The 27,105-nt window shown below is 33.9% G+C and overlaps 1 protein-coding gene across 1 annotated transcript in view; it reads left to right on the top strand.

Moving 5' to 3' along the window:
* ADAMTS19 (ADAM metallopeptidase with thrombospondin type 1 motif 19) overlaps positions 1-27,105 on the top strand; it is a 212,866-nt gene that overhangs the window by 105,256 nt on the left and 80,505 nt on the right. The window contains exons 9-10 of the mRNA XM_016158274.2: positions 9,389-9,529; positions 10,988-11,138. Of these exons, the coding sequence (XP_016013760.2) occupies positions 9,389-9,529; positions 10,988-11,138 (292 nt within the window). The remainder of the gene's footprint in view (positions 1-9,388; positions 9,530-10,987; positions 11,139-27,105) is intronic.

The raw sequence follows: 27,105 nt of genomic DNA, 5'->3' as shown, positions 1-27,105 counted from the left end.
AGGTTCTAATTAGTTTTCATTTCTAATTTTTTCACAGTTGCTGGTTTACATTATTTATATGATTATTTGATATCTAATTAGATTGTGCTTCCTGAAGACAGAAGCTGTATCGTGTGTGTGTGTGTGTGTGTGTGTGTGTGTGTGACTTATTGTTGTTGTTATTTAACATTGTATCTCTAACACCTTTCATATGTGCTCAATAAATGTTGTTAAATGATGTTTTGGTAACAGTGTGAATTGAATGACAAGTGTTGGAAATGTGTGGGAAAACAAATATTCTTATACATTTTTGAGAGTAGTGCACTATTATTGGGTGCCATATGGTAATATTTATCCAAATTTAAATCAAGGAGTGCTTTAGAATACAGTTTCAGCTCATTTTGCCAGCTTGAGTATAGCATATTTTAAATTATAATTTAATTTGTATTTGTGTTGCTTTGTTTACTAGAATAGTTGAACATCTCATCTTTTTCTAGCGCGCTAAATTTAGACCCCTCATGTAAAAATATGTAGCCAATAAAAATAATCATAAGAACTTAAAAATAGTTATTTTACATTAAAAACCATTATTTATTTTTCGACTATTTAGTATCTGATGGCTCTGAACTCTCCTTTTCTAATTATAAAAAGGGACCTTTTAAGATATATTGTATCCTTGAAATAATTCTGTGGCCATAAAGTTGTGGACAAAATTGTCTTGAAATCAGTATACGATATAGTTTTGTAATTTGACTTTAGCACATTTATGAGAATTTATACTTGTAATCAATAGTGTCAAGAAAATAAAAAAGCTCTAGCAGAGTTCTATATTTTTATAAGTTAAAAGAAACTGCCTTAAACATACACAATTTTTATTCACTGATTAAGAATTTCACATGGTAATTAGATTTCCTACTTCATAGAAATGTTGAGTGGATAAAATTACATAAATTGGAGGAAATTACTTATAAATCATGTCATTTTAAAAACATAGAATATTTTTATATGATGAAAAATGCTTATGTGTTTTTGGTTTTTGGTTTGCTCTTTGAACCAGGAGGAAAAGACTAAAATATATTACTAAACTTTGGCATGGAGATATGGCTTTTCCACTAAGTTAGAAATTCAGGAGTTTCTTCAAAACCGAGAGTCTAATAAGGCAATAAATACGCAAAGTTAACTCCTTGAAGGCAGTAAATACTTGGGGCACCTGCTAAAGTTTTAAGTATTGCTAGAGTGCCAATAATACAGATGCCCATGACTAATAAGCCTTTGAAATTAATGACATTTATTTACATACTCTGCTGGAAATTGTGTCTGGATAGAACCAAGTGCAGGGCCAGGTTATAAGCCCTCTTCTTCAGACATCTGCATGTCTGTTATTGGTATCAATATTATTATCAGTTCTTTAGTCGAGACATCTGAAACATCTTTATCTCTTTCTCCTCTTAGCTCTTCCCATTATTGGTTGCCAAATTCTATTCATTCTTCATCTGAGATAGCTGTCTCATCTATCCATTGTCTCTCATTATTCCTCCAGACTTCGACTATTGCAATATCTCCTTGCCTTAACATCTCATCTTTCTAATACATCTCACACATTAGTCAGATCCTACTTCCCGAATCATGGTCCTGATCTTCAGTTTAGAAATCTTGATTGCCCTTTACCACCTAATGAATCAACTCCAAATTCCCTAGCCTTAGATTTATGAATTTATAGAGTAGTCTCAATCTACCTTTCAAACTTTATAATCCACTTCTCTATTTCATGAATGCAAATAGTCCACACTTTTCAAACTTCATGTTTTTATTAATGTTTTTTTTTTTTTAAATCCCAACTCCCAGGCCCACTGATTTATACCTCTTCCAGTTTTACTTCTCCATTAATGGCCAAGACAAATGCTGTCACTTTTGGGAAATTAGACCTGAAAGTCCAGCTGGAAATGTGTTTCATATTATAACTCCCTTGTTCTGTTTATTGTAAATACCACTTGTCACTTAATTTCTAATATGTACTGATTTATTTCAATATTTACATACACAGATGCACTGCACACACAAGCACACACCCCCTACTGGACAGCAATCTCTACAAAACACTCTCTAGGATTACTAGCTAATACATTTTTTCTCCCACAGCAGTGTTGAGTGCATTGTACATAAATGTTTGCTGTATGAATGAATAAGCATACAAATACTCATCTGTTGGGCAGTCATCTTGTGATACAGAGTAGAAGACAATTGAGTTCCAAAAGTAGAGAAGAGAAATTAGTTTGGGTCAAAGAATGCAATTTTCTTGACTGGTAAAAGAAAATATGTTTTTATGACTATACAAATATAAATATGGCAAAATATTTTTCCTTTTGAAGTCTGGTTACAAGCCTATCAAACTATCATGCAAATCCTGAAGTCATGAACTTGGAAAGGCCAAATCCAGCAGTTTTAGCGATAGCACTATTTAATCTAAAATTCTGCTGATTCAATAAGAAGCTAGCATATGCCCCTGGAGGGTCCCTGTCAAACATAAATTTGGCTAGCCTCTCAGTTTGCTTTTCATTCTGCAATGATGTGCAGCAGTATATCTACTATAAGAAACAGAGGACATACTCTAAAGGGAGAGTAGACATAGTAAAAAGTAAATCAGAAATGAAGATAAAGACAATACATCATCATCTATGACTGTTAAGATGGAAAATACATGAGATAATGGATTGCTATAATAGACAAAAAATAAATATACTCTTACCTACATCTAGAAATCCATTGCTCTTTAAAATGTTCAAAATTAATTATTCTGTTAATAATTCTCCTTAACCCACTAAAATTGGTAATAGCTACATGTAAATGTCCTGTCCCTACAATATACTTTTAGAACTTCCTATAGCAAAAGTCACAAGTATCTTCCTCTAACACAGATGCCTTCTTGATGAAGATTAGAAACTACAGAGTAGGCAGATGAGAGAGAAAGTGTATTAAAGAAACACAGACTTGGACCTGAATTCTTGTCATGCCAGCTACTCACTGAATGATCTTTAGACAAGTCAATCTGTCTGAACTAATTTTCTTCATCTCTAAAATTTGGATAAGTTTTCTTTTCAAGGTTCCTTATTAGATTGGTGATGCCCTAATTGGATAGCGCAATGGTTGACACATAATACAGAGTGAATGAATAATAATTATGATAATTAGGAGTATTATAATGTTTTTTTATGAACGCTTTAATGTAAAAAAAGGAGATTTTCAGCGTGCAATGGTTTACTTCTCTCATTCAAGTGATTTCATATCCTTCCAAATTCTTACTAGATTGGCAGGAAGTCTTGTAGACCACTGACATGGATTTTGTATTTGATACTTTATTTAGACAATGATACTAGTTAGATTAATAAGAGGTTTGTCCAAGTTGATCATAATAGTGGGACTTCAGCCAGTATAGATGTGGTATAGATGTGGCAGCACTCCCACACCAGATTCTCTCCAAATCTAGGTTTAGATGTCATAGTGAGTAGGTAAAAGAGGGGGGGAAAATCACCCAGCTAATGAATGGCCTTAGATGAATTGGCATTCTGTTTGCATTTCTCTAACGTATCTTGGCAAATGTATGTTCTAGTAAGGCAAGCAACCTTGCTTGAGCAGAGTATTTATAGACTTTTCAGGCTACGCTTTCTCTAAGTCAGTAAGAGGCCATGTTAGTTTCAACTTTCCATCAAATTTACAGAATATATAGTTGCTTCTATGATTCTCTATCAGTTTATTAACCTGTAGATATTTTAATAAAGTATTGAACTAAATGATTAAAGGAATTAAAAATAAAATATGATAGTTCTTGTTCTCTGAACCCTTAAATTCCAGGTGGTGATAAGTTATATGTGTTACTTAAAATTCACCAGAAATAGAAGTAATTCTGATATGTCTTATATGCTATATATTTGAAGGGCACAGAAGTTAAGGATCATGAGAAATATATGCTAGGATTTATTGAAGAGGCTCTTATACAGGAATAAAGTCTTAAAATTTGAGTTGTATTTGTAAATGCACATCAGCTGGGAAAGGCATTCCGGTAGGAAAGGACTACAGAGAAGGGTTGGCCGGAATGAACTGTCCTAGTGAAAATTACATTGAAGTCACATTACAGATCGTTTGAAAAAAACAGGATAAGAAGTTGGGATTTTATCCTGTAGGTTACTGGTTCTCAGAATTTTAAGTGGGTAAGAATTATCTAAGAAATGAGTTAAAATGCAGTCTTAGGCTTTATCTCTAAATATTTTCTTTAATTGGTTGGGGCACAGCCCAGGACTCTGCATTTTTACTAACCCGACATTATTGTGCCCTCCAATTCTGCCCCTGGTTCATGTTTTCAGTATTAATTTTTTGCCAGGGAAAATTAAAAGACTTTTACATAGGAAATGAGTGTTTTTATATTAATGTATTCATAAGAAACGAAAGTAATTAAAGTATGGATAATTAAGGCAAAGAGTTAAGGGTCAGGAGGTCACTTGGGCAGACATTACACCAATTCAGAAGAGAAGAGAATCAGCACTTGTCTTGGTTGACAGCAGCGGGAGTGGGAAGGACGGTATAGGCAGTAGAGTTTTAAGGAAGATAGAACTAACAAGATCGAGGCACTTATTAGCTACATGAGGGTAAAAGATGGTGTTCCAACCCCAGTAGACAATAAACTTCCTGAAGGTAGGAACTGGACCTTATTCATTTATATGACCCCAGCTCAGTGAAGTACCCAGCATATAGTGGGTTCTCAGCAGGTGTTTATTGAATTGCTAGATACATCTGTTATATAATGAACAGCAAAGTCAAAAAGAATCTTTTTGTACCTCTACTTTTTCTTTATCCTGTAATTTTTTACCTTGTTGCTGACTTGCTTTACATTGTTTTTTGACTTGCCAATAGAAGTATGTATTTGTTTTGTGCAAATTGAACTATTTAAAATATAAAATGTAATGAGAGTATTTTGTATTAATGTTGGGCTTTTTTTCATAAGCACACAGCAATGGAGTTACATCAAAGCAGATATAGCCATTGAATTGCATGAAATGAAGTGTCGTTTTGTGGAAATATTATCGACTTTCATTAGATATTGTGATAGTTTGTTTTTTTAATATATTTTTTTTCTGTATAATATGTGGCTTTCAGTGGGACATAACATGTTATGATAAGATGTTTAATATATTCAGCACAAAAAAACTCCTCTTACTTTTAAAGTATTACTGTTAACAAATCGGGTCTTTTCCAAATTATCCAAAAAATGTGAGTGAATTCATAAATGTTCTCTTCTCTAACTCTTTAAACATCAAAAGGGACCATCTTCAAAATCCGAATGCTTCTCCAGCTTTCTGCAGGATATCACAAAACTTCCTGGCAGGGACTTTTAAACAAGTTGAGAAGTTTTATAAGATAAAAATATTTTTTCAGTTGACTTGACAACCATGTACAATGTTAGTGGAGAGTTTATTTGCCCAAGGCTCTTTGTCAAAATGAATTTGAACTGAGATTATTAAAATACAGCTCTGTTGCACAGTAAGAGGAAGGTGCTGCTAATATCTTAACTTTGAGAATGTTTTCCATACAATGCATGCAATTTGGTTATGGGACTATATATGTACAGATAAATTTCTGCTGAGAAAAGACATTTAAAATTACTCAGAAAACAATAAATAATTTGCATGAGTGGAGAGTTTTGACCCAGAAGGAGAAGCACTGTAGTTTGGTGGTTTAGAGGTCTCTCTGCTTGGCTATCAGGTTGCCTGGAGCTGAGTCACAGTTTTGCCGTTAACCTCGGCACCTTCCTCATCTGTAAAATCAAAGCCATGATCATAGAAACATTATGGGGTTTATTGTGAGGAGTGAATGATATCATCAGTGTCAATGATTAATATAGTGACTGGAAGAGATTCACAATTAATTATTTTCTTTTAAATCTGTAGAATCAAGACTAAGTAACGTCCCTTGATGATAGTTCCAGATGCGTGGTTAAAAAAAGAAAAAGAAAAAAAAAAAAAAAAGGACAACCTTGTCCCAATTTAACGATAATCTTTTCTGTTACAAGTTAAATAGCTTTAGGAAAATTTAACTAATGGTAAACAATGCCTGAATCACCAGAGCTCTTCATGGCTGTAGCTAATTTCTTATATGAGAACCAGGATCCCAAAAGGAAAATGATTATCTGGATGAGAAGTTATAATCTTCCCAATTTGGGAAATCATTACACTACTTTGGGAAAATGTCCAAATTGTTAAACCTTGGAAACAGTCCCTCTTCTCTCAAATGGACACATTGTTTAAGAAGTTTTATTATTTCTGAAAAAGACCAGTTGCCTTTCAAAAATAATGGCACTTGTTTATGGTTTGAAAGACTGCACACCACAGATGGCAGTGTTGAGCATGCTCTACATGGCAAGTGGCTGCTGTCATTACAGAGTTGCCCTGTGGCGTGTGTGGCGGCCAGAATTTCAGGTGGAGGTGAGACAGTGAGGCTGGCAGGGGCAGCATCAGAATCGTACAGTTAGAGATGAGTTAAGGCATCTTTATCCATTGTGCTACGTTTATACTTTCTTATTTTAATTTCACATCCAAAGTCACTTCTTGCCATTATTATGTACTGTGTTTTCCTTAAGTCCACAATTTTCATCAAAGTCGGCAAATACAGTAAATTAATGATGTTTATCTCTTTGTGTGTGTCTGTGTTTTTTTGTTGTTGTTGTTGACAAATTTGAATAATAAAATTTCCTGATTTACTGCCCCAATAAAAAGAATAGTTATGAGTTTCTACTATATTTCAGCACTGTGCCAGGCATTTTACATAACCCTCATGTATTCTTCATCACCTGTGAGGAAAGTATTTAAACAAGTGAAGAAACTGAGGCACATTTATCTTTCTGTTTTTATTTAACTTGCCTCTGTTCACATAAGTAAGGAGAGACATAATTCAAATCTTTTTCTAACTCGAATGTTTTTTACTCTACCCCCTAGTAACTGAACTGGCTCATATTTACACGTATCTCTTATTTTTCCTCTTTATCTTCGAAGTATGAAAAACATACATCTTATTCTCTCTTTCACTCATTCTAGTAATGTGTATTGATACAAACCCTACTTAAAGATATTAATTAGACTAGGAAAGAGTAATGTAATTCATCATATAGCTGAATTTTTCTAACACTAAAAGTTAAAAATGATATTCAATAATGCGTTTTTAGTTTTTTTAGACCTTAGTTTTCATACTCTTCGAAGTTAGCAAACACAATGAACCTTTCCTTCATTATTCTTATTCATAAATTAATTTATTTCATCTATATACTTTTTTTCTTTCAAATATGTTAAATATAACAGTTTTGTTTTAAAATTTTTAATTTAAACAAAAATGTAGTTTGAGAGTCTTTTTTTTTAATTTGAAAAACTAATCTAGTTGTGATTTTCCTTAGCAACTTTTATAATAATGATTTTATCAGTGTTTCAAAGTATAATGTAAATATTCTTGTTATTTACAGTTTTTCATTGTGAAAGACTTTTATTTATCATCTAGATCATTACACAGTGAGAAAATGAGATTCCTAGCTCTCCTACCATCATCTCCAACTTAGGATGTACAAAAATGAATTTTCGTCTTTCTTCTTCATTATTAACTCTGACTTACAAACAATTATTTTAATGGCCTTATTATGAGAATTCATAGGAGATTATATAAAATTTTTACTGAAATAGATGTGATTTCAGATGACGAATTGGTCCTGCTGTTGGGCATGGTTTATAGAATATTACCACAATATGCCAGGATCTTAGGGAGATGAGTAAGTCCCCATCCTCAAGTAATTGCAGAGAAAACCAAAAGTAAAAATGTATAATACATTGTAGAGAACACTATCACAATATTCACAAGATCCTATGATGGGAAAAAGAGAGAGTACACATAGGTGAGGTGAGAGTTATTAAAACAAAACAAAACAAAACAAAAAAACAAAAACAACAATAAAAACCTCCTGAAGGTAATCTATATACATGTTGAAGATAAATTTTATTATCCAGGCAGACATTGAAGGAAAGGTACCTTGGACAGGGTGGGACGGGGAATGAAATTAATAGACGTCGAATGGATAATGGTTAGTCACAGCACCCTTAGTTCATACATTTCCACTTTCTTTCTCACTGTATGATCTTAGGAAAGTTCTCATCAGCAAAGTAGGTATTATAATAGTTCCTGCATCATAGAATTGTTTAACTAAACTTAGAAATTCCTTTGTTTGGTGTCAGACACATAGAAAATGCTAAATAACTATTAACTACGAGAGAATAATAAATGATATAATGTTTGGGAAACAAGAAATCATTCAGTATTGCTGAGAAGAAAATGCAGAAAATGGCTTGAAGAAGATGAAGAAGCAATGCACTGTGTTAAAGAGCTGGGAATTGTTATATAGGTACTGGGAGAGCAGAGGAAGGGCAGTCCAGCTGTCTTTTAAACAGGTATTTCCTGGTTAGAGGAAGGAGAGGAGAAGAGAGAACGTTGGTAAAGAGTAGAGATGCATGACCCTTTTAGAATGCGTTGTAATTGTCAAAACTAAAAGTTTTCTAATCCTCTAACAAAAGGGATTGAAAGGAGAGGACAGTTGAGAGAAGTACTTAAAAAGTAGAATTGGTAGGGCTTGCTCCTAACACTTAATAAATAAAATAGCCTGGGAGAGAAAGGAATAAATTATGATCTGAAGATTCTTGGTCTGGAAGATTGGGCGGCAGCAAGGGCGCGCGCGCGCGCGCACACACACACACACACACACACACACACACACACACACACATCTCCCAAATGACAGAGGAAGAAAATAGAGGAGTAAACAGAGGTTTGAAACAGAGAATGATGAGAACAGTTTTTAGACAGTTAGCATTCTTTTAGTACATCTTGTCAGATTTTTAGAATGGAATTCTGACTTAAAGGAGCAGATTTAATAGAAAAGTTAAAGATGGCCACGAATGTGAAGGTTTCCCAGGGACAACGTGTGTTATATGATGAGTGGAAGAAGATGGTCCAGTGAAGCAGATGGGGAAAATAAGTAGTTTAATGTGGTTTTATATTTGATAAAAGGTATGAGTAAACAAGAACAAGAATCTCGTTGTCAAATAGAAATTATTTCTGTGTGTTTTGTACCTACTACTGTGTAAAAACTATACCTATAAAACATTTGCTACATTGATTGGGGAAATATTTTTTACTAAATAAAATATTTACCTTTAATCTAAATAACAAAATTTAAAAAATTGAACAATTGGAAATCTATTATTTTGACTATTAAGACTAATTTCTCTCCCATTATTTTAAGTATTTAGCTGTTATTTAATTACAGTTATAAAAAAAACTAAAAAAAATACCTAATTTATAAATTTTTGATTATATTCCAAATCAGCATGGGCATTAATCATGACAATGACCACCCATCATGTGCTGATGGCCTGCATATCATGTCTGGTGAATGGATTAAAGGACAAAATCTTGGTGATGTTTCATGGTCGCGATGTAGCAAGGAAGATTTGGAAAGATTCCTAAGGTACTGAGGTCGCTTACCATTGTCACATCATGAATGTGTGTGTGTGCCTGCTGGGGAGGTGGCAGAGCAGAGCAGAAAGACGGCAGGTTAGGAATCAAGGCACTTGGTTCCACGTACGGCGCTCTTCTATTGACTCATACTATGAACTGGGACATATTATTTAACTCGTCTGCTTCTTAATTTCCACATTTTCAAATAAAAGGTTGGGCAACATGATTTGTAAAGTTAAAAATTTACCGTAATGATAAAATCTATCACAGTATTTAATTGCCATGTCAAAATCTCCCAGTGGAAACATTCTCATTGCTCAGTCTTTAGCGAAGCTGTTGTTATCACAAAGAACCTCTTTAACAAAAGCTCCACCTTTCCATGTGATACTTTTAAACTCTGAATCTGTTTTCATTGCTGCAGTTTTCATCACTATGAATACTGCTCTGTTTTTTTCTGCCTTCAAGAGCAGTGACGTTTAGCTTCTGCCTGGCTGGAAAAAGAAATGAAAAATATTATTATTGTTCTAATTTTCATTTCAAAGGCCTTGTTCTTGACTTATTACTTTGGGAATAGAAGGAGCAGCTGAATCAGTAGGTGGTATTTATTACAAACTAGTGAGTGTGAGTGAGTGAGAGTTGCTTAAAGTATCCAAAAGTCTAAGAAATATAGGAACACCTAGCTAGCTAAAGTCACTGCGCAGATCAATTATATTCATTTTTCCATATAGTTTAAGTTGATAAGCCTATTTTTCTGCTAAATTAATATTAAAATCTACTAAATATAATATTTACAACATTAACATAACCCTGCTCTGAAATATGTGCAATATATTCTATGCACGTTCTTTGTCATGATAGTGTACACGACAGTGCTCAGAGCATGTCGTGTTTTGAACACACCACCTCACTGGAACAGCGGCCCTTCAGTAGGCCAAATGAGTTCCCGAGGAACAGGTATGAATGATACTGTTTGGCTGCCTTCACGTAGATCAGAACTATGACAAAATTAAACGTCTTCTCATAAATGGAAGTTTTACAATGTCAAGTACAAACATATTCATACAAGGAATACTCATTAGAGAATGCTTTTCCATAGATTCTTTAAATCCTTGAATGTAGTTGATTTCTTACCTTCACATGCTACTTTTGGGCAAGTTAATTTATGAGTGTGAGCTTCTTCATCTTAAAATAGCAAGCACTTCACAGTATTATGTAGATTAGCTAAATTAATCCATATGAAATACCTTTATAAACCAAAAAGTTCTGTTAAGCTGAACATTATTCTTATTAGGATTATCTTAAATACTTGTAAATAAATGATTCTCATATATGAAATAATTTTAATGAGCTTATAAATAAAAGTGAGAACATATTTTTAACATTATGAAATGTTTCCTATTGTATGCTAATGATAACAACTTTTTACATCACTAAATTCAAAATTTGACACCTATCTGCATATTGCCAGGTCAAAGGCCAGCAACTGCTTGCTACAAACAAATCCCCAGAGTGTCAATTCTGTGATGGTTCCCTCCAAGTTGCCAGGGATGACATACACAGCTCATGAGCAGTGCCAGATTCTCTTCGGGCCACTGGCTTCCTTTTGCCAGGAGATGCAGGTAAGGGTTGTGTCCAGGTGAGAGTTTTAAAATGTATGTTCACATCCATTGTTTAGCAATTGATTGGAGAAGGGGATGATGACTTTATTTTAGAGTTTGTGGCTCAAAATCACTCCAATCTTGGAAAGAAGGAATTTTCTAAGAAAAGATTTTTGCATTTTTCCTCCTGGCACTTTGAAAGTGATAGAAAGAAGGTGTAGGTGTTTAATTAGTGAGGAATGATTGAAGAATTTTTCCTTTGAAGTGGCACTGAAGTAAGGGAAATATTTGCATTATGCTATTTTAAAGCTTCTATTTTAAATCTCTTACTTTCTTAAATGGTAGGAAACTGGGTGAAAATGTAATAAAAACAATATAAGAGTATGTAATTGAGGAGGAAGAGTTATATCTTTTACCCCTGAGAATGTTAAAAAATATGTTCTATAGGAACAAAAATTAGAGAGTACGTTTTTAAATAGTTCAACTAGAGGAAAGGGGTAAATGTATGATGGTAAACTAAGCAGTGTCTGTGAGTATTCAAATAGTCACTAATTAGAGAGCCAGTTGTACCAGTCTAGAAATCTGAGGTTTGAAGGCTTGAGCAAAATGACCTTCATTGATGCAAGAATTTTAGCTCTATTTACCCTTCTATTTTCCTTCTCTCTTTCTGCTGCCCACCTATTCCCAACACACACACATGCGTGCGCGCATACACACACACACACACACACACACACACACACACACACACACACTCTTTGTATTTCAGGAATAAGCTGATAGTCACAGTTAGGGTGAATTGGTAGCTATATTTCACTCTTCCTAAGTTTCTATGATTGCTTCAAAGGAGTTTGGCTTTGTTGAAGATAATACTGTTTTGGATTACTGGTGACATAATTAAAATCCATTATAAGAAAAAAAGTATATGGTGTTATGACATATTTTCTGCTCTCTCTGCTTTTTAGTTCTTATCAAAACAGTTGTTCACTTGTTTATTATTTTTTTCTTCTTCATTTCCCACACTTGTGTGTAAGTTGCATGAGGGCAGAGAATGTTTCCTCAGCGTCTAGCCCGGTGGCTGGCACATGGTAGGCACTCGGTGAATATTTGACTTACAATTAGAATAAATAAAGGTATAAAAGAGTTGGAGATACATTAAATGTGATGTGGGAATGGATGTGTAAGCTCTAACACTCATCTGGAAGCAGTGGAGCTCAAAAGGAACTGGCCTAGGTGAGTGATCGTGACCTGATACCCGAAGGTTTACATGTGGCAGAGTCATGGATCCATGGAACGTAGCATCAGGTGCAATAATGACAACTGTAGCCAGGTTGGCTCTATGTGACCTGTCCCTGATACCTCTCTGTTCTCATCTACCAATCTTCTTGTTCATACCACTGTCACCTCTGGGCCTTTAGATTGTCAAAAATTGAGTAACAATCTTCTTTCCTAAATCTTCATGGTAAAACAAATGTTTTGAGGAACACGAGATTGGTTTTGTGGGTAGACACTTCTACATGCTGAAAGTTTTATTGTTTTGGAAAACAGAGCAGGCCATGTGTGTTTACTGTTGCAGTACTGTGTAGGAGATAGTTTCTTTTCATGCAGTATAGAGAATTGTTAGAGCTGATAAATGGAAATTTTTCATGTTTTATGAAGTATCCCAAGTGTTAGAAAAACTCAGGCAGTGATCAACTACTAACATGATTTTGGTAAATTTTAGATAACTTTTTATAAAATTTATTTTTGAAAGCTTTTTGAAATTATTTTTAATGAAATATATTGCAATATAATATTAGTTAAATTTTACTTGTGCCATTCTACAACATTTTAAACTCTAAAATATATTCCATAGTATGTTATTTACATTTATGATTTATTTTGATTTTTAAAACAATTATATTCCATAGTTCTTATTCACTTCTATTTTACAGATCAACAATCTGAGGCCCGTAGAAGTTAAATAGCACAATTAAGTTCTTACACTTATTAAGAGGAAGTGATAGATGCAAATCCAAAGAATAGAGTACATTGTAAACACTATGTACTTTACTACTTCTTATGGCATTTAACTCCTTTACATATTGTCTTTGGTATGGGAAAAACCTTAGATTATATCCTGTGTTTCAACTGAATCTATTTTGTCTGTTATAGCATCTATACCATCAGGATTAAAAAGTATCTTAATTCATTTATTTTATTTTTCTTGGCTTTTTGCTCTATTTATATGGTTATTTCTCACTGACCTACCTGTATAGGCTTTTTTTTTTTTTCATCTCTGAAAGTATAACTTTTAGAGGGTTTTAAATCTATATTTCTCAATATCCTAGGATGCTATCTTTTTTAAACTAAATATTTTGCAAATAAAAATAAGTTTTAGGTTTTAGGTATCAGAAATGTTCCCCCCCCTCAAAAAAAAAATTGTATATATTGGAACATTTTATTTATAAAATCAGTTTTCCTCTAGTTTTGCCTGTGAGTAATCTTAATCAGGGACAACTTAAAAAATAATTCTAAGAAGGATTGGGCTGCTGTGGGCAGTCAAGGAAAAGCAATGCCTCTGAGTGAGGGTTTGATCGGAGATCACTGCCTTGGCGAGGCATGAAGCCTGAGCTCTAATTGTGGTTCTGCCTCTGATTAGGTGTTAACCGCAGTCGAAGCTCATTTTCTTTCTAAGCCACTGTCTATAGAATGAGACATCATCCTTTAGAGTCTCTTAGAGCTAAGAGACCGGACTTCTCTGATTCCAAAATCATAATCTGATATACCCCTTGAAATCATCATTTTGATCCCAAATTAGTGCAGTGTGCAAAGTGTAGGGGATAGATAGATAGATAGATAGATAGATAGATAGATAGATAGATTGAATGAATGAGCCATTGAAGAGATTAGTTACAAATTCGGTTTCTGATTTGACAAATGTTTATTGAGTTCCAACTACTTTCCAGGCATTACCCTATGCACTAATAATGCAGCAGGAAACAAAGACCCTCACTTTCATGGAGCAAATACATACATAATATATCAGTTGGTGATAAGTGTCTTGGAGAAGTAGAAACTTAGGTAAGAAGGATAGGGAATATAACCAGGAATGGGAAAGTGCTCTTTTATATAGAGTGATCTAGGAAGTCTTCCTGTAGAAGGTGGTATTTGTTTAGAGATCTGAAGGAATCATGATAGCAAGACATGCATTTATCTTGTGATGATATAGCAAGAAGAAATAGAAAACAAAATGCCCTGGAATGGAGTTTGGTCGTGTTTTAAGTTTAAGATGTTCATTAGACATCCAAGTAGACATGTAAGTATCAATAATATCAAGTGGTATAACTTAAAAATATAAGAGGAAATAGTTATAAGTATAGAACTGAACCTGCAATAACTTTGAGGTCTGCCTGTATGTCACATGTCAAGATAACATGAAGATAACCTTATAAAATGTTAATTTAACCAAATTAATTATTTCATTAAAGTCAATGATTTCATTAATTCAATAAAACATTAAGTTATGACTACATAAACACCAATGAATAAGGGTAGATAGCTCGTTTCACAATTTATATGTGAGTTAATCAGGCAACCCTGTGACCATTCCATTTCCAGTCAATTATAAATGACTATCAAGCTGCATGGAGTGAAGATTCATAGCAACTTTTCAACATGTGTGTTTCTGGTAGAATCTTAGAGACAATGGCAGTTGGTCTATAGTATTTGAATTAGCTATTGCTCTTCCATACTTATAAATAGGTATTTGTACACAAGCACTAGAGACTTCAACATTACAGACATGCTGATCTAATTTATGATATAAATTTACCCTGAGGATAGCAACCTACATCTGCAAAATGTTTAAAGGCAAAGCTGTAGAGGTGCTTGTGAAACATCTTGGCCCTCAGCAGTAACAACTCACTTTTCTGCATGAACATGCTAACTTCTTGGCTCTCTTCATTCCTGAGTCCTAAGCCGTTGGTGCCTCTAAGGCCATCTGGCATCTTGTGGTGGAGCCAGCTCTGACTGCATGAAGTCATTGTAGTAACTGCCTGAAATTCTTAGCCTGGCTAAGAACACAGCGGTGTGGATGGTTCCCTAGAGTCAGTAAGAAGTGGCCACACAAGAGTTATGTTCTTTGAGTAAGAAGGAAGAGTGCTAAAAAAATTGAAGACCTCCAGGAAACTTAAGGCTCTGTCGTTGGTTTTGGATTAGGCACACTATGAATTGCATACATATCATATGTATAGAAAACTATCTAGTATAATTGAATCATGTGGCGACTTTGAAAAGTTGCATAGAAAGGCATAGAAAGTTCCAGTTTTACATTTCTCTTATATTGACTTGATACGTCAAAATATATTTGGCTTCTAAAACCTCTCATTTGATCCAATGAACAGGCTGGCATTGAATTATGGTACCCTATGAAGAATTCTAGAAGACTGAGTCTCTGTGATTTGGTATTGTGAAATCCAGAGGCAATAGGAATTTGTACTTAAAAAGGCTTAAAATGAAATAGCCCTTGATGGATAATGGTTGTTTCGGCAGTCACAGCAGCATCATTGATAAATCATGTTGTTGAGACTGGTGAAGTTGTAGATTTATAAAGTCCTTCCTTTCTATAAGGTCTATAAAGTTATGGTGGGTACAAACTACCAAGAATTGATTCTCTCTGTTTTGCCATCTAATCAAAGCCCCATCTTATCCTTTGAGTTTTAATGCTATACAGTCTATCAGTACATGAGTTTGATGAATACATGAGCTTATTTGACTGGATAATCTAGCTCCTTAACTTCTTTTCAGAGAACTAATTTTTTTGTGTGACTTCTTATTGACATGTTGTTTTGTTTTGTTTTCCATCTTATACAAATTCTTCCCTACTCTGGAATTAAATTCTTATATAGTACATTCATTTTCTTTCAGCTTCACTATTTCCTTAGTGCCAGAGATATTTTGAATTTTTTTAAAATTTATTAATGAAGACAGTTTTTAAAAGACAACTCTTTGTTTATACTGACTTTTATTTGTTCTGCAATAAGATGTAGTCTATACAATGCCATACTTTACAATTTATTGAAGTTTCTTGTTTAACGTAGTACATGATACATTTTAGTAATTGTCCTCTGCATACATGAAAGACTGTGTGTGTTATTTAAAGTTCATTATCTGTCACTAGATCTTAGAGGAAGCATATTAATATTATTCAAAATATCTATTGAAACATGGCAGAGTGAGAAACATCCTCAGATCTCTCCCCCCGAAACAACAATAAGCTGAACATCTAAAACTCAACAAAAAACACCCAAACTGCACACCAGCATGTCTGAGCATGGTATCTGTGCATAAGAGCTACCACAGGTCAGAACCTTGGGTGTTGGGTGGTAGACAGGGAGAAACAAAGAAACTGCCTCTCACAGGAGCTCCTTCCAGGAGGAGGGGGAGGGGTGTAGGTACGGTGATTTCCCTGATCAGTCTGCCTAGAAGTGCCAGAAGTTCTAGCGGCCAGTGGCAGGGCCCAGTTATCAGGGCAGAAAGCAGGGAAGTGGGGCGGGACAGCAGAGAAACAACAGTTGATTTTTACTGGCCCCATTTGGAAAACCAAGGCTGAGCCACAGTCCCCACTCCCCAACACAGAGGGCCCCTCCCCCCATACCCTCCAACACTGCCGAGCTCCAGGGAAATCTAAACATATGCTACCAAAACTGTTACTAACACTGACAGGGACTGAAACTGAGAATAGTAAGTGTGATTAAATGTCTACAAGAAAATAAAAAAGACATTTAGGCTTTATATAAAGCAGGGATACAAGAGGCTTAGACACAACCTACTGGAAACCAAAAGAAAAGCACCTTCTTCTCAGCAAGCTAAAGAGAGACCTTTATATAATACATCTTTTTTTTCTTTTTCTTTTGAAAAATAACAGAATACACATCCATTAATGCCCAGGCACAGAAATAGTCCATTAAACACCATGAACAACTAAGGTGAAAAGACATCTCAGAAAGAAAGAGAAAAATCTCCAGAAAATAAGCTTATAGACATAGAAATATGTGATTTAAATGACAAAGAATTTAGGAAGGTACTTTTGAAAAAACTCAATGAGATCCAAAACAATTCAAATCAACAATTTCAGGAATTGAAAAAACAACTAGTTGAGTAGAGCAAGGAGATTGAAACCCTCAAAAGAAACCAAATAGAATTTCTGGAGATGAATAACACACTGCAAAAGTTGAAAAATTAAATAGCAAGCTTGGGAAATAGAGTCGACCAAATGAAGGAAAGGATCAGTGATATCTAAGACAGAAATCTAGAAACAAATCAGAAGGAAGAAGAGAGAAACTGAAGCATGAAAAATAATGAAAGAGAAATTCAAGAACTAGCTGATATCATCAGGAAAGGAAACATAAGAATAATGGGCATTATCGAAGGTGAGGAAAAGGAACAGGGACTAGAAAGCATTTTCAGACAAATAGTGGATGAGAATTTCCCAAATCTAAGGAATGAGCTGGAGCTTGGAATTCAAGTAGTCGACAGAAAACCCAATTATCTCAACCAAAAAAAACCTTCACCAAGACACAGAGTGTTAAAATTATCAAAAATCAATGACAAAGACAGAATTCTCAGGGCAGCCAGAAAAAAGAAGATGGTAACTTATAAAGGAAAACTCATTAGATTATCGTTGGACTTCTCAGCGCAAACCTTATAAGCCAGAAAGAAATGGAATCAAATATTTAAACTATAAAGTAAAAGAAACTACCAACCTAGAATAATGTATCTAGCTAAGCTCTCCTTGAAATATGAAGGAGAAATTGAGACTTTTCCAGACATACAAAAATAGAGGGAATTCTTCGTTACAAGGCCTGCACTACAGGAAATACTGAAAGGTGGCAGCTCATCTAAAACAAAATAACAAAACGAACAAACAAAATACATAATTAGGAGTAAAGTGACTATCAGGCAAATAGAAGCAGAGCAGTGCAACCCTTACTAAGAGTAGGGCATTATAAGCTTAAATAATAATAAGAGAATTGCTATAGCAAGATAGTAATGAACATTCAGCATACATAGGGACAAATTGAATTAACAATGACTGAAAAGGGGGAGGGAATTCAAAGATCCAAATTCACAAAGGGAAAAGGAGATAAGGCCCGTGTGTGTGTGTGTGTGTGTGTGTGTGTGTGTGTGTGTGTGTGTTTGTGTGTGTGTGTGTGTTTGTGTGTGTGTGTGTGTGAGAAATATATATAACTATCCTTTTCATATTCATAATGGTAACCACACACCAAAGATTTAGAACTGAAGTATATAACATAAAACAAGAAGAACAGAGGCAAAATCCACAAAAGCCAACCCAAATAAAGATAACAGAAACACAAGGACGAGGAAGCAATGGAAACACTGAGCTACCAAAAAGTAAAAGATAAAATGTCTATAAGAAGCCCTCATATTTCAATAATCACCTTAAATGTAAATGGACTGAACTCACCAATTAAAAGGCACAGAGTTGCAAAAGGATCACAAAACAAAACCCAACCATATGCTACCTCAAGGAGACACATCTCAGCTCCAAAGACAAATATAAAATCAAAGTGAAAGGATGGAAAATGATATTTCAAGTCAATGGCATTCAGAAAAAAGCAGGAGTAGCAGTACTAATATTAGACGAAATAGACTTCAAAATAAAAAAGGCAAAGAAAGATATCGAAAGACACTTCACAATGATAAAGGGAATCATGCACCAAGAAGACATAACACTTATTAATATCTATGCTCCCAATCAGGGAGAAACAGACCAAAACACTATTGTAGTAGGGGACCTTAATACCCCACTGTCAGATATGGACAGATCATCCAAACAGAAAACCAATAAGGAAATAACATTTTTAAATGACACGTTAGTTCAACTGGACATAATTGACATTTACAGAGCCTTCCATCTCCAAACAACTGCTTATACATTCTTCTCTAGAGTACATGGAACATGCTCAAGAATCGACCACCTACTGGGACACAGAAATAGCCTCAACAAATATAAGAGAGATGAAATCATGCCAACTATATTCTCTGATCATAATGCTTTGAAACTAGAGATCAACTGCAAAAAGAAATTAGGAAGAACCACAAATACATGGAGATTAAACAACATTCTACTGAAGAATAACTGGGTCAGGGAAGAAATAAACAGAGAGATCAAGAGAGACATAGAAACGAGTGATAATGATAGTACAACATATCAAAACTTTGGGACATGGCAAATGCGGTCATAAAAGTTCATATCATTACAGGCCAATCTCCAAAAACAAGAATGAGCTCAAATAAACAGCCTAACACCTCATCTTAAAAAAACTAGAAAAGGAAGAACAAAGGAAGCCTAAAGTTAGCAGAAGGGATGAAGCCGTCAAAATTAGAGCAGAAATAAATGAAATTTAAAACAAACAAACAAACAAACAAAAGAAAACATAAATGCAACAAGGAGTTGGTTCTTTGAGAAGGTTAATAAAATTGACAAACCTCTGACTAGACTCACTAAAGAGAAAACAGAAAAGACACAAATAAACAAAATCAGGGATGAAAGGGGAAATTAAGACTGACATCACAGAAGTACAAAGGATCATGCAAAAATATTATAAAAAGTATATAATAACAAATTTAATAACCTAGAAGAAATGCACCAGTACTTAGAAAAATACAATCTTCCTAGACTGAATCAAGAAGATCTGGAAAATCTAAATAGACTGATCAACAGTATGGAAATTGAAACAGTCATAAAAAACCTACCAAAAAGTAAAAGTCAAGGACCGGATGGCTTCACCAGTGAATTCTACCAACTATTCAACGAAGATTTAAAACCTATTCTCCTCAAACTCTTCCAAAAAATCAAAGAGGAGGCAATACTTCCCAACTCATTTTATGAGGCCAATATTACTCTGATACTAAAACCTAATAAAGATAACACACACAAAAAAACTACTATCTCTCATGAACACAGATGCAAAAATCCTAAATAAGATACTAGTGAACCGAGTGCAGCAACATATTAAAAAGATTATACACCACGATCAAGTGGGCTTCATTCCAGAGGTGCAGGGATGCTTCAACATATACAAATTGATTAATGTTATACACCACATAAAAAAAATTTAAAAATAATCATACGATCATATCAATAGATGCAGAAAAAGCCTTTGACAAGGTACCTTAACATAATAAAGGCCTATATGACAAACCCTCAGCCGACATTATACTTAATGGTGAAAACTAAAATTCTTCCCTCTAAGATTAGGAACGAGGTGGGGCTGTCCACTATTGCCACTGTTATTCAATATAACATTAGATGTCCTAGCAAGTGCAGTCGGGCAAGAGAAAGATATAAAAGGCATCCAAATAAGAAACAAAGAAGTCAAACTGTCACTATGTGTGGATAACATGATTCTCTATATAGAAAACCCTAAAGATTCCACAAGAACACTACTACAAACAATAAGCAAATATAGTAAAGTATCTGGACACAAAATCAATGTCCAAAAATCTATAGCTTTCCTATACTTTAATAATGAAGAGTCAGAAAAAGAAGTGGAAAATAATTCCTTTTGCAATTGCAACAAAAAGAATAAAATACCTAGTAATAAATTTAACAAAACATGTCAAGGACCTATATAATGAAAACTACAAGACTCTATTAAAAGAAATCGAAGAAGATACAAAGAAATATAAAGATATTCTGTGTTCTTGGATTGGAAGTATCAACATAGTTGAAATGATCATATTAAATAAAGCATTATACAGATTTAATGCAACCTCCCTCAAAATCCTATTGGCATTTTTTTTTTTAAAGAAATAGAACAAAAAATCACGAGATTTGCATGGAAGCACAAAAGACCCCGAATCTCTAAAGTCATCCTGAGAAAAAAGAACAAGGCTGGAGACATCACTCTGCCCAACTTCAAATTATGCTATAAAGTGACAGTAATCTGCATGATATTGGCAGCAAGACAGACACACGAACAAGTGGAACAGAATCGAGAGTCCAGAAGTAAACCCATATTTACATGGGCAAATAATTTTCAACAGAAAAGCCAAAAACACACAGTGGAGAAAGGAAAGCCTCTTCAATAAATGGTGCTGGGAAAACTGGAAAGCCACTTGCAAAAGAATGAAACTAGACTGTTTTCTATCACCACACACCAAAATTAACTCAAAGTAGATTAAGGATCTAAATATAAGACCTGAAACAATAAAATGTGTAGAAGAAAACACAGGAACTGAACTCAAGGACCTTGGACTTAAAGAGGATTTTATGAATTTGACCTCAAAGGCAAGGGTAATAAAAGAAAAAATAAATGAATGGGACTACATCAAACTAAAAAGCTTCTGCTTAGCAAGGTAAAGAGACAACCATCTGTATGAGAAAATATATTTGCAAGTAACGCCTCCGATGAGGGCCTAATATCCAAAATATACAAAGAATTCATACAACTCAATAACCAAAAAATAAACAATGTAATGAAAAAATGGGCAGAGGGCCTGAACAGACACTTCTCCCTAGAAGACATACAAATGGCCAACAAATATATGGAGGATGCTCAACATCACTAGCTTTTAGGGAAAAGCAAATCAAAACCACAATGAGATACCATCTCACATCTGTTAGAATAGCTATAATCAACAGGACAAGTAATAACAAATGTTGAAGAGGATGTGGAGAAAAAGGAACCATCCTACACTGCTGGTGGGACTGCAAATTGGTACAGCCACTATTGAAAATGCTATGGAGGTTCCTCAGAAAAATAAGAATTGATCTACCATATGACCCAGGAATCTCTTTACTGGATATTTATCCCAAAGACTTGAAAACCCATATCCAAAAAGATATTTGCACACCAATGTTCATAGTAGCATTATTCACGGTGGCCAGGACATGGAAGAAACCAAAGTGTCCTATGATAGATAATTGGCTAAAGAAGCTGTGGTACATATATACAATGGAATATTACTCAGCCATAAGAAGAGAAAAAATACTGCCATTTGCAACAACCTGAATGGACCTCGAGATAATCATGCTAAGCGAAATAAGCCAGACTGAAAAAGTTAAAAATCACATGATATTACTTATATGTGGGATATAAGCCTAAAAGCAACAAATGAATAGGAGAAAAAGACACTCATGGACTTGGACAATGGACTAGTGATTACCAGAGGGTAGAGGGTTGGGGAGGAGTGAAAAGGTAGATAGGGTAAAGGGGGTCAAATATAGGGAGGCTGGAGATAGCGAAGTGGGTAAAGGGGATCAAATATATGGTAGCTGAAGGACACTGGACTCCGGGTGGTAATCACACAATAGAATATGTAGATGTCCAATTTTAATGTACACCCAAGAATTATATAATTGCATTAACCATTGTTAACCCAATAAACTTAAAAAAAATAAAGTTTACATGTACAAATGAAAAAAAAGTGTATTCTATTTCCCACATTTCAAATAAAACTTGTAAATTTTCTTGATAAAAAATATCTCTTTTTTGCTTATTTTGGTTTGATTGATCTATCAGTAACTGACAGGCATGTGCCGAAATACCGAACTCTATTAATTTATTTATTTCTCCCTTTAATTTTGTCAGTTTTTATCTTATGTAATGTTGAGTTATATAACAAGGTACGCACATGTTTATGGTTTTTCATCTGCTTGATCTGTTTTTCCTTTTCCATTTCTTAATGACTTATGCCTTAAAACATGTTTTGTCTGGCATTAAAAGCATTATACTGGCTAATATTGCCATACCTTTATCTTCAGCTTTTCCAAGATATATATAAATATAGACATGGATAATAGATAATTAAAAATGATTACTAGAGAAAACTAATTGCTGGATTTTATATTTTTCTGTTTAAACCAATGTTACAGTTTTTTTTTGTATTTTCAGCAGCAAGTTTAACATTTTTACCTTTATTTAAATTAGTGTTTTTTAAGATTTTTATTCTTTAGTCTATTTTGTGTTTGTGTTTCATTTTTATGCTCTACTTTTTTCTCTTTTTCTCCTATCTATTTTTCAATGGAGAAACCAACTTTTCTCTGCAAAGTCATACATTCTTTATATGATTTTATGCATACTGGTAATTGGTCCTTTTTTCTTGTTGAATAGTATTCCACTGGTAGATAAACTGTTTTGTTTATCAGTTCATCTCACTAAATCTGAGATGCTAGCTGTTATGAGTGAGGCTACTTTGAACATTTGCAAATGATCGTGTGGACCCATTTTTATTCTTAATCTTAATACATTAACACCTTATATAGTAATAGATGAATTTCTTACAAACTATGGCCTAGAGACTAGCTACCTGTTTTTGTAAATAAAATTTTATTGGAATACGGTCACCCTCATTCATCCACATATTCTGTTTGGCTGCCTTCAAGCTGCAATGGCAATGTTGAATAGTTACAACAGAGTCCACATAGCCCACGAGCCTAAAATATATCCTATTTGGCACTGCATAGAAAAATTTGCTGACCCCTGTAGCAGAAACTCTGGAATCTGTTATATTCCTCCAAAGCATGCTTTTTTAAAATTATTATTATTGTTATTGTTGTTGTCGTTGTTGCTTTCATGGGCAATTGTTTGTTATATTCAAACTGAAAACTTTGTCTTACATACAGTGTATATCAGTTCATATCTTGGATCAATTCACTCTTCCCTTATCTCAGCTATTTGGAATGTGTATCATGTATGTATGGGTCAGGTGCCAGCTAAAGACTTAGGCTTCTCTGACGATTTTCCTTTTGGAATATTCCCTTCAGTTTCTGACTGCTTTGACCACCACGATTTCTGTCTTTACGAGTCTAAAAAGATGGCATATTTTTCACTGTTCTAACCACCCAATGTCATGCCATTAGGTCAAAGCTGCAAAGATGGTGAACTCAACTTGAGCCAATCCCTTCAGCTCCCTAAAAAAATTTACCTGCCTTTGTCTATTCTCCAGAACCACCAGAAAGTTGTTTTTGTGTTTTGTCTACAGTTTATGATTGTTATCTACAGGAGGGTTGGTCTTCTGGGAACTTACTCTGCTGTTCCAAAAAGGGAACCTTTTGATCTTACATTGCTCTTTCATACTAAGGAATTCGGGATCATTTTGTAAAAGTATTTCAAATGGTTTTTTCCCACTATTCATTTTTTCCCCCTTTGGGACTTCATGAACTAGGCCTTGACAGTTCTCCTTTCTTTAAATTTTCTCTTATTCCTTGGCTTTCTTTAACACTTTCTGATGTGTTCCACTGAGGAGTCCTTTGCAGCTTGTGGCTTCAGTTGTTGGCGAAGCATAGACTGCATTTTCCTCTCTATGTCTGTTGTTTAACTTCCGCTGCTAGCAATCTCAAAATATGTGTATTCTGGGAGGTAAAAGGGAAGACATAAAACTATTTAACTGTTGTTAGTGGCCAAATCTTTGTTAAAGAATAAAGTTTTGAAATGTAAATGAGCTAGACTTCTAGAATTTCTCCAACTAAAATGAAGATTTAAAATAATGGCTAAAATCCAATTATTGTTGCTGTATGTAGTCAACATGTATTTAGATTTATCCTCATTTTTATCATTTTCTTCATTTGTTATTGCTTTTAAGTCCTTTCCTATCAGATCATATTCTTTGTAGTATATCATTTCAGTGTTCCTTTTGGGCAGAGATATTGGTGGTAAACACTCAGGGTTTTTTTTCTTGAGAATCTTTATTTAACCTTCAGCCTTGAATAACATTTCAGCTAAGTTTAGGAGTCTAGATTGACAGTTTATTTTTCCTCTTGCCACTTTGCATAAATCAGTTATTCACTTCCTTATTTTGGTGCCAAGATGCCATCTTTGCCATTTTCCTAATCTTGAAAGAAAACTTTCGATATTTCACTGTTTTTTCTGAGGTTTGCTGTACATTTTCATAGATGTCCATTAATTGTGAAGACATTTCCTTCGGTGGCTAGTTTGCTAAGATTTTTCTTTTTAAATGAACTTTTTAATGGCTGTTGAATTGCATCACATGCTTTGTATCCAGAGATATAAGAATCATATATTTTAAATTTACTTATGTTCTTGATTACATTAGCCAAATCTCTAATATTGCACTAACCTTGTATTCTGAAGGAAAACACAACTCAGTCATTATGCATTGCATTTTTTATGCACTGCTTGCTTGGTTTATTCTTGTATTTAGCAGATTTAAATTCAAGTTGATAAATGAGGTATATCACTATTTTCGCTTTGTTTTAAAACTCCTGTCTGGTTTGGGAATCATAAAGTATGTTTAGAAGTGTTCCCTCTTTTTCTCTTCTCTAGAGAGTTTGTGTAAATTGAGAATCTAAGTTTCTTGAAAGGTTATTAGTTTTTGAACCAAATATATTCTTTGTGGGAAGATTTTCAACAATCAATTTTAACTATTCTATGGTTACCGAATAGTTTAGCTTTTCTAATTCTTTTTGGATTTATTTTAGCAACTTTACTGTTTTTAAAAATATTTTTCTATTTTACATAAGTTTTCAAGTTTATTGGCATAAAGTTTATAATGTCTTCCTATTTCTGTTTAAACTTTCCATGGTCTGTGGTTATACCTTCCTTTTTATTCTTAATAGTGTTTATTTTTGCTTTCTCTTTTTTTTTTGATAATTTTCATTTTTTTCAATATTTACAAAGAACTAGATTCAGTTTTTTATTATTTCTTTTGTATCTGTTTCTATTTTTAACACCTCTCTTTCTTCCTCTCTTCCTTTCTTAATAATACTAAGGTTGAACATCCTATGATGAAGAGGAGTGTTTTAAAAAATATTACCCCATACCGAATTACATTTGCAATCAAATGTTAAGTTATTGCAATTGTATTTTGGAAGATAATGTATGGAAGAACAAAGAATTACATGTTCAAGATTTAATAATTACTTCCATGTATATGCACCTATGTTTTTTATTTTAACATAAATTTCAGAACATCCTAATAGAAGTATGTGCTATAAAAACAGACAATGGTACAGGTTATCTTTGAAGATAAATTTATAAAATTTATACATGGACAATTAATCTTCCATTTAAATTATTCAATTGAAAATATATAGTATTTTCATGTAAACATTTAAAAAGCCTACTTAAGATAAACATCCAAATTCATTTTACATGCTTCTAATGATCTTTTATTATAGAAGAATAAAAAAGGGATATTGTATTATTTTTATTAGTTTGCTATGAAATGCTGAATTGTGCATTTCTGTCCTGAATTCCTATGCAAAGCATTTTAAGTTTTAATGTATTCTTGACTGACGTATTAAGTGGTTTCAGCAATTAAGTTGAAAAAAAAATTCTGCTCTGACCTGTATAACATATGGAAAGTGTTTGGTTTTAACAAAATACCCAACTGTGGCCTGCATTATCTTAAACAAGGGCTCGATATTACATAGTTCTAATATCACATAGCTGAGATACTCCACTTCTCAAGGTAAAAACAGCCCATACCATTTCTTCAGCATTTTCTTGTTCTACTTTTGACAGATTGAGTTGAAATTCTGAATCTGAGTTATTTTTAAGAATGAGGCTGTGATTTACCATAAGATTTCTAGACCTACAGAATATAAAGGGCAGAGATCTCCTCTGTGAGAGATTTATTCTACATGACTGTGCTTACCTTGAAAAGCTGCCAAGTTTGCTTTTATGCTCTCAGTGCCTCAAGTGGAAATCAATTAAGGTACCTGCTGTTTTGAATAGCAGATAATGGTGGAAGGTCAGAATTCAGACCACCAACAGCGTTCAACAAGCCAGTATTATTCTAAAACCATCAGAGAAGATTGGCTTTTTAGTTCAATATGTTTTGGTTAACTAATGAACTTGACCGATATAATTCATGTTATCACACAGCTAAGTTTTATTGAGTATAAATAAAGCAAAATTCTTCCTTGGTGGAAAATTCAGTATTTGAGCCCGTGATTATAAAATATCCTTAACATAAAGGGCTTGGGAGGGTTGCAGGGTACTTTTAGGAGCTAAAA

The sequence above is a fragment of the Rousettus aegyptiacus genome, unplaced genomic scaffold (assembly GCF_014176215.1).
Source record: "Rousettus aegyptiacus isolate mRouAeg1 unplaced genomic scaffold, mRouAeg1.p scaffold_m13_p_7, whole genome shotgun sequence".
In the NCBI taxonomy this organism is placed as follows: domain Eukaryota; kingdom Metazoa; phylum Chordata; class Mammalia; order Chiroptera; family Pteropodidae; genus Rousettus; species Rousettus aegyptiacus.
The sequence above is the reverse complement of the archived record's forward strand: the minus strand, read 5'-3'. Positions and strand labels throughout refer to the sequence as shown.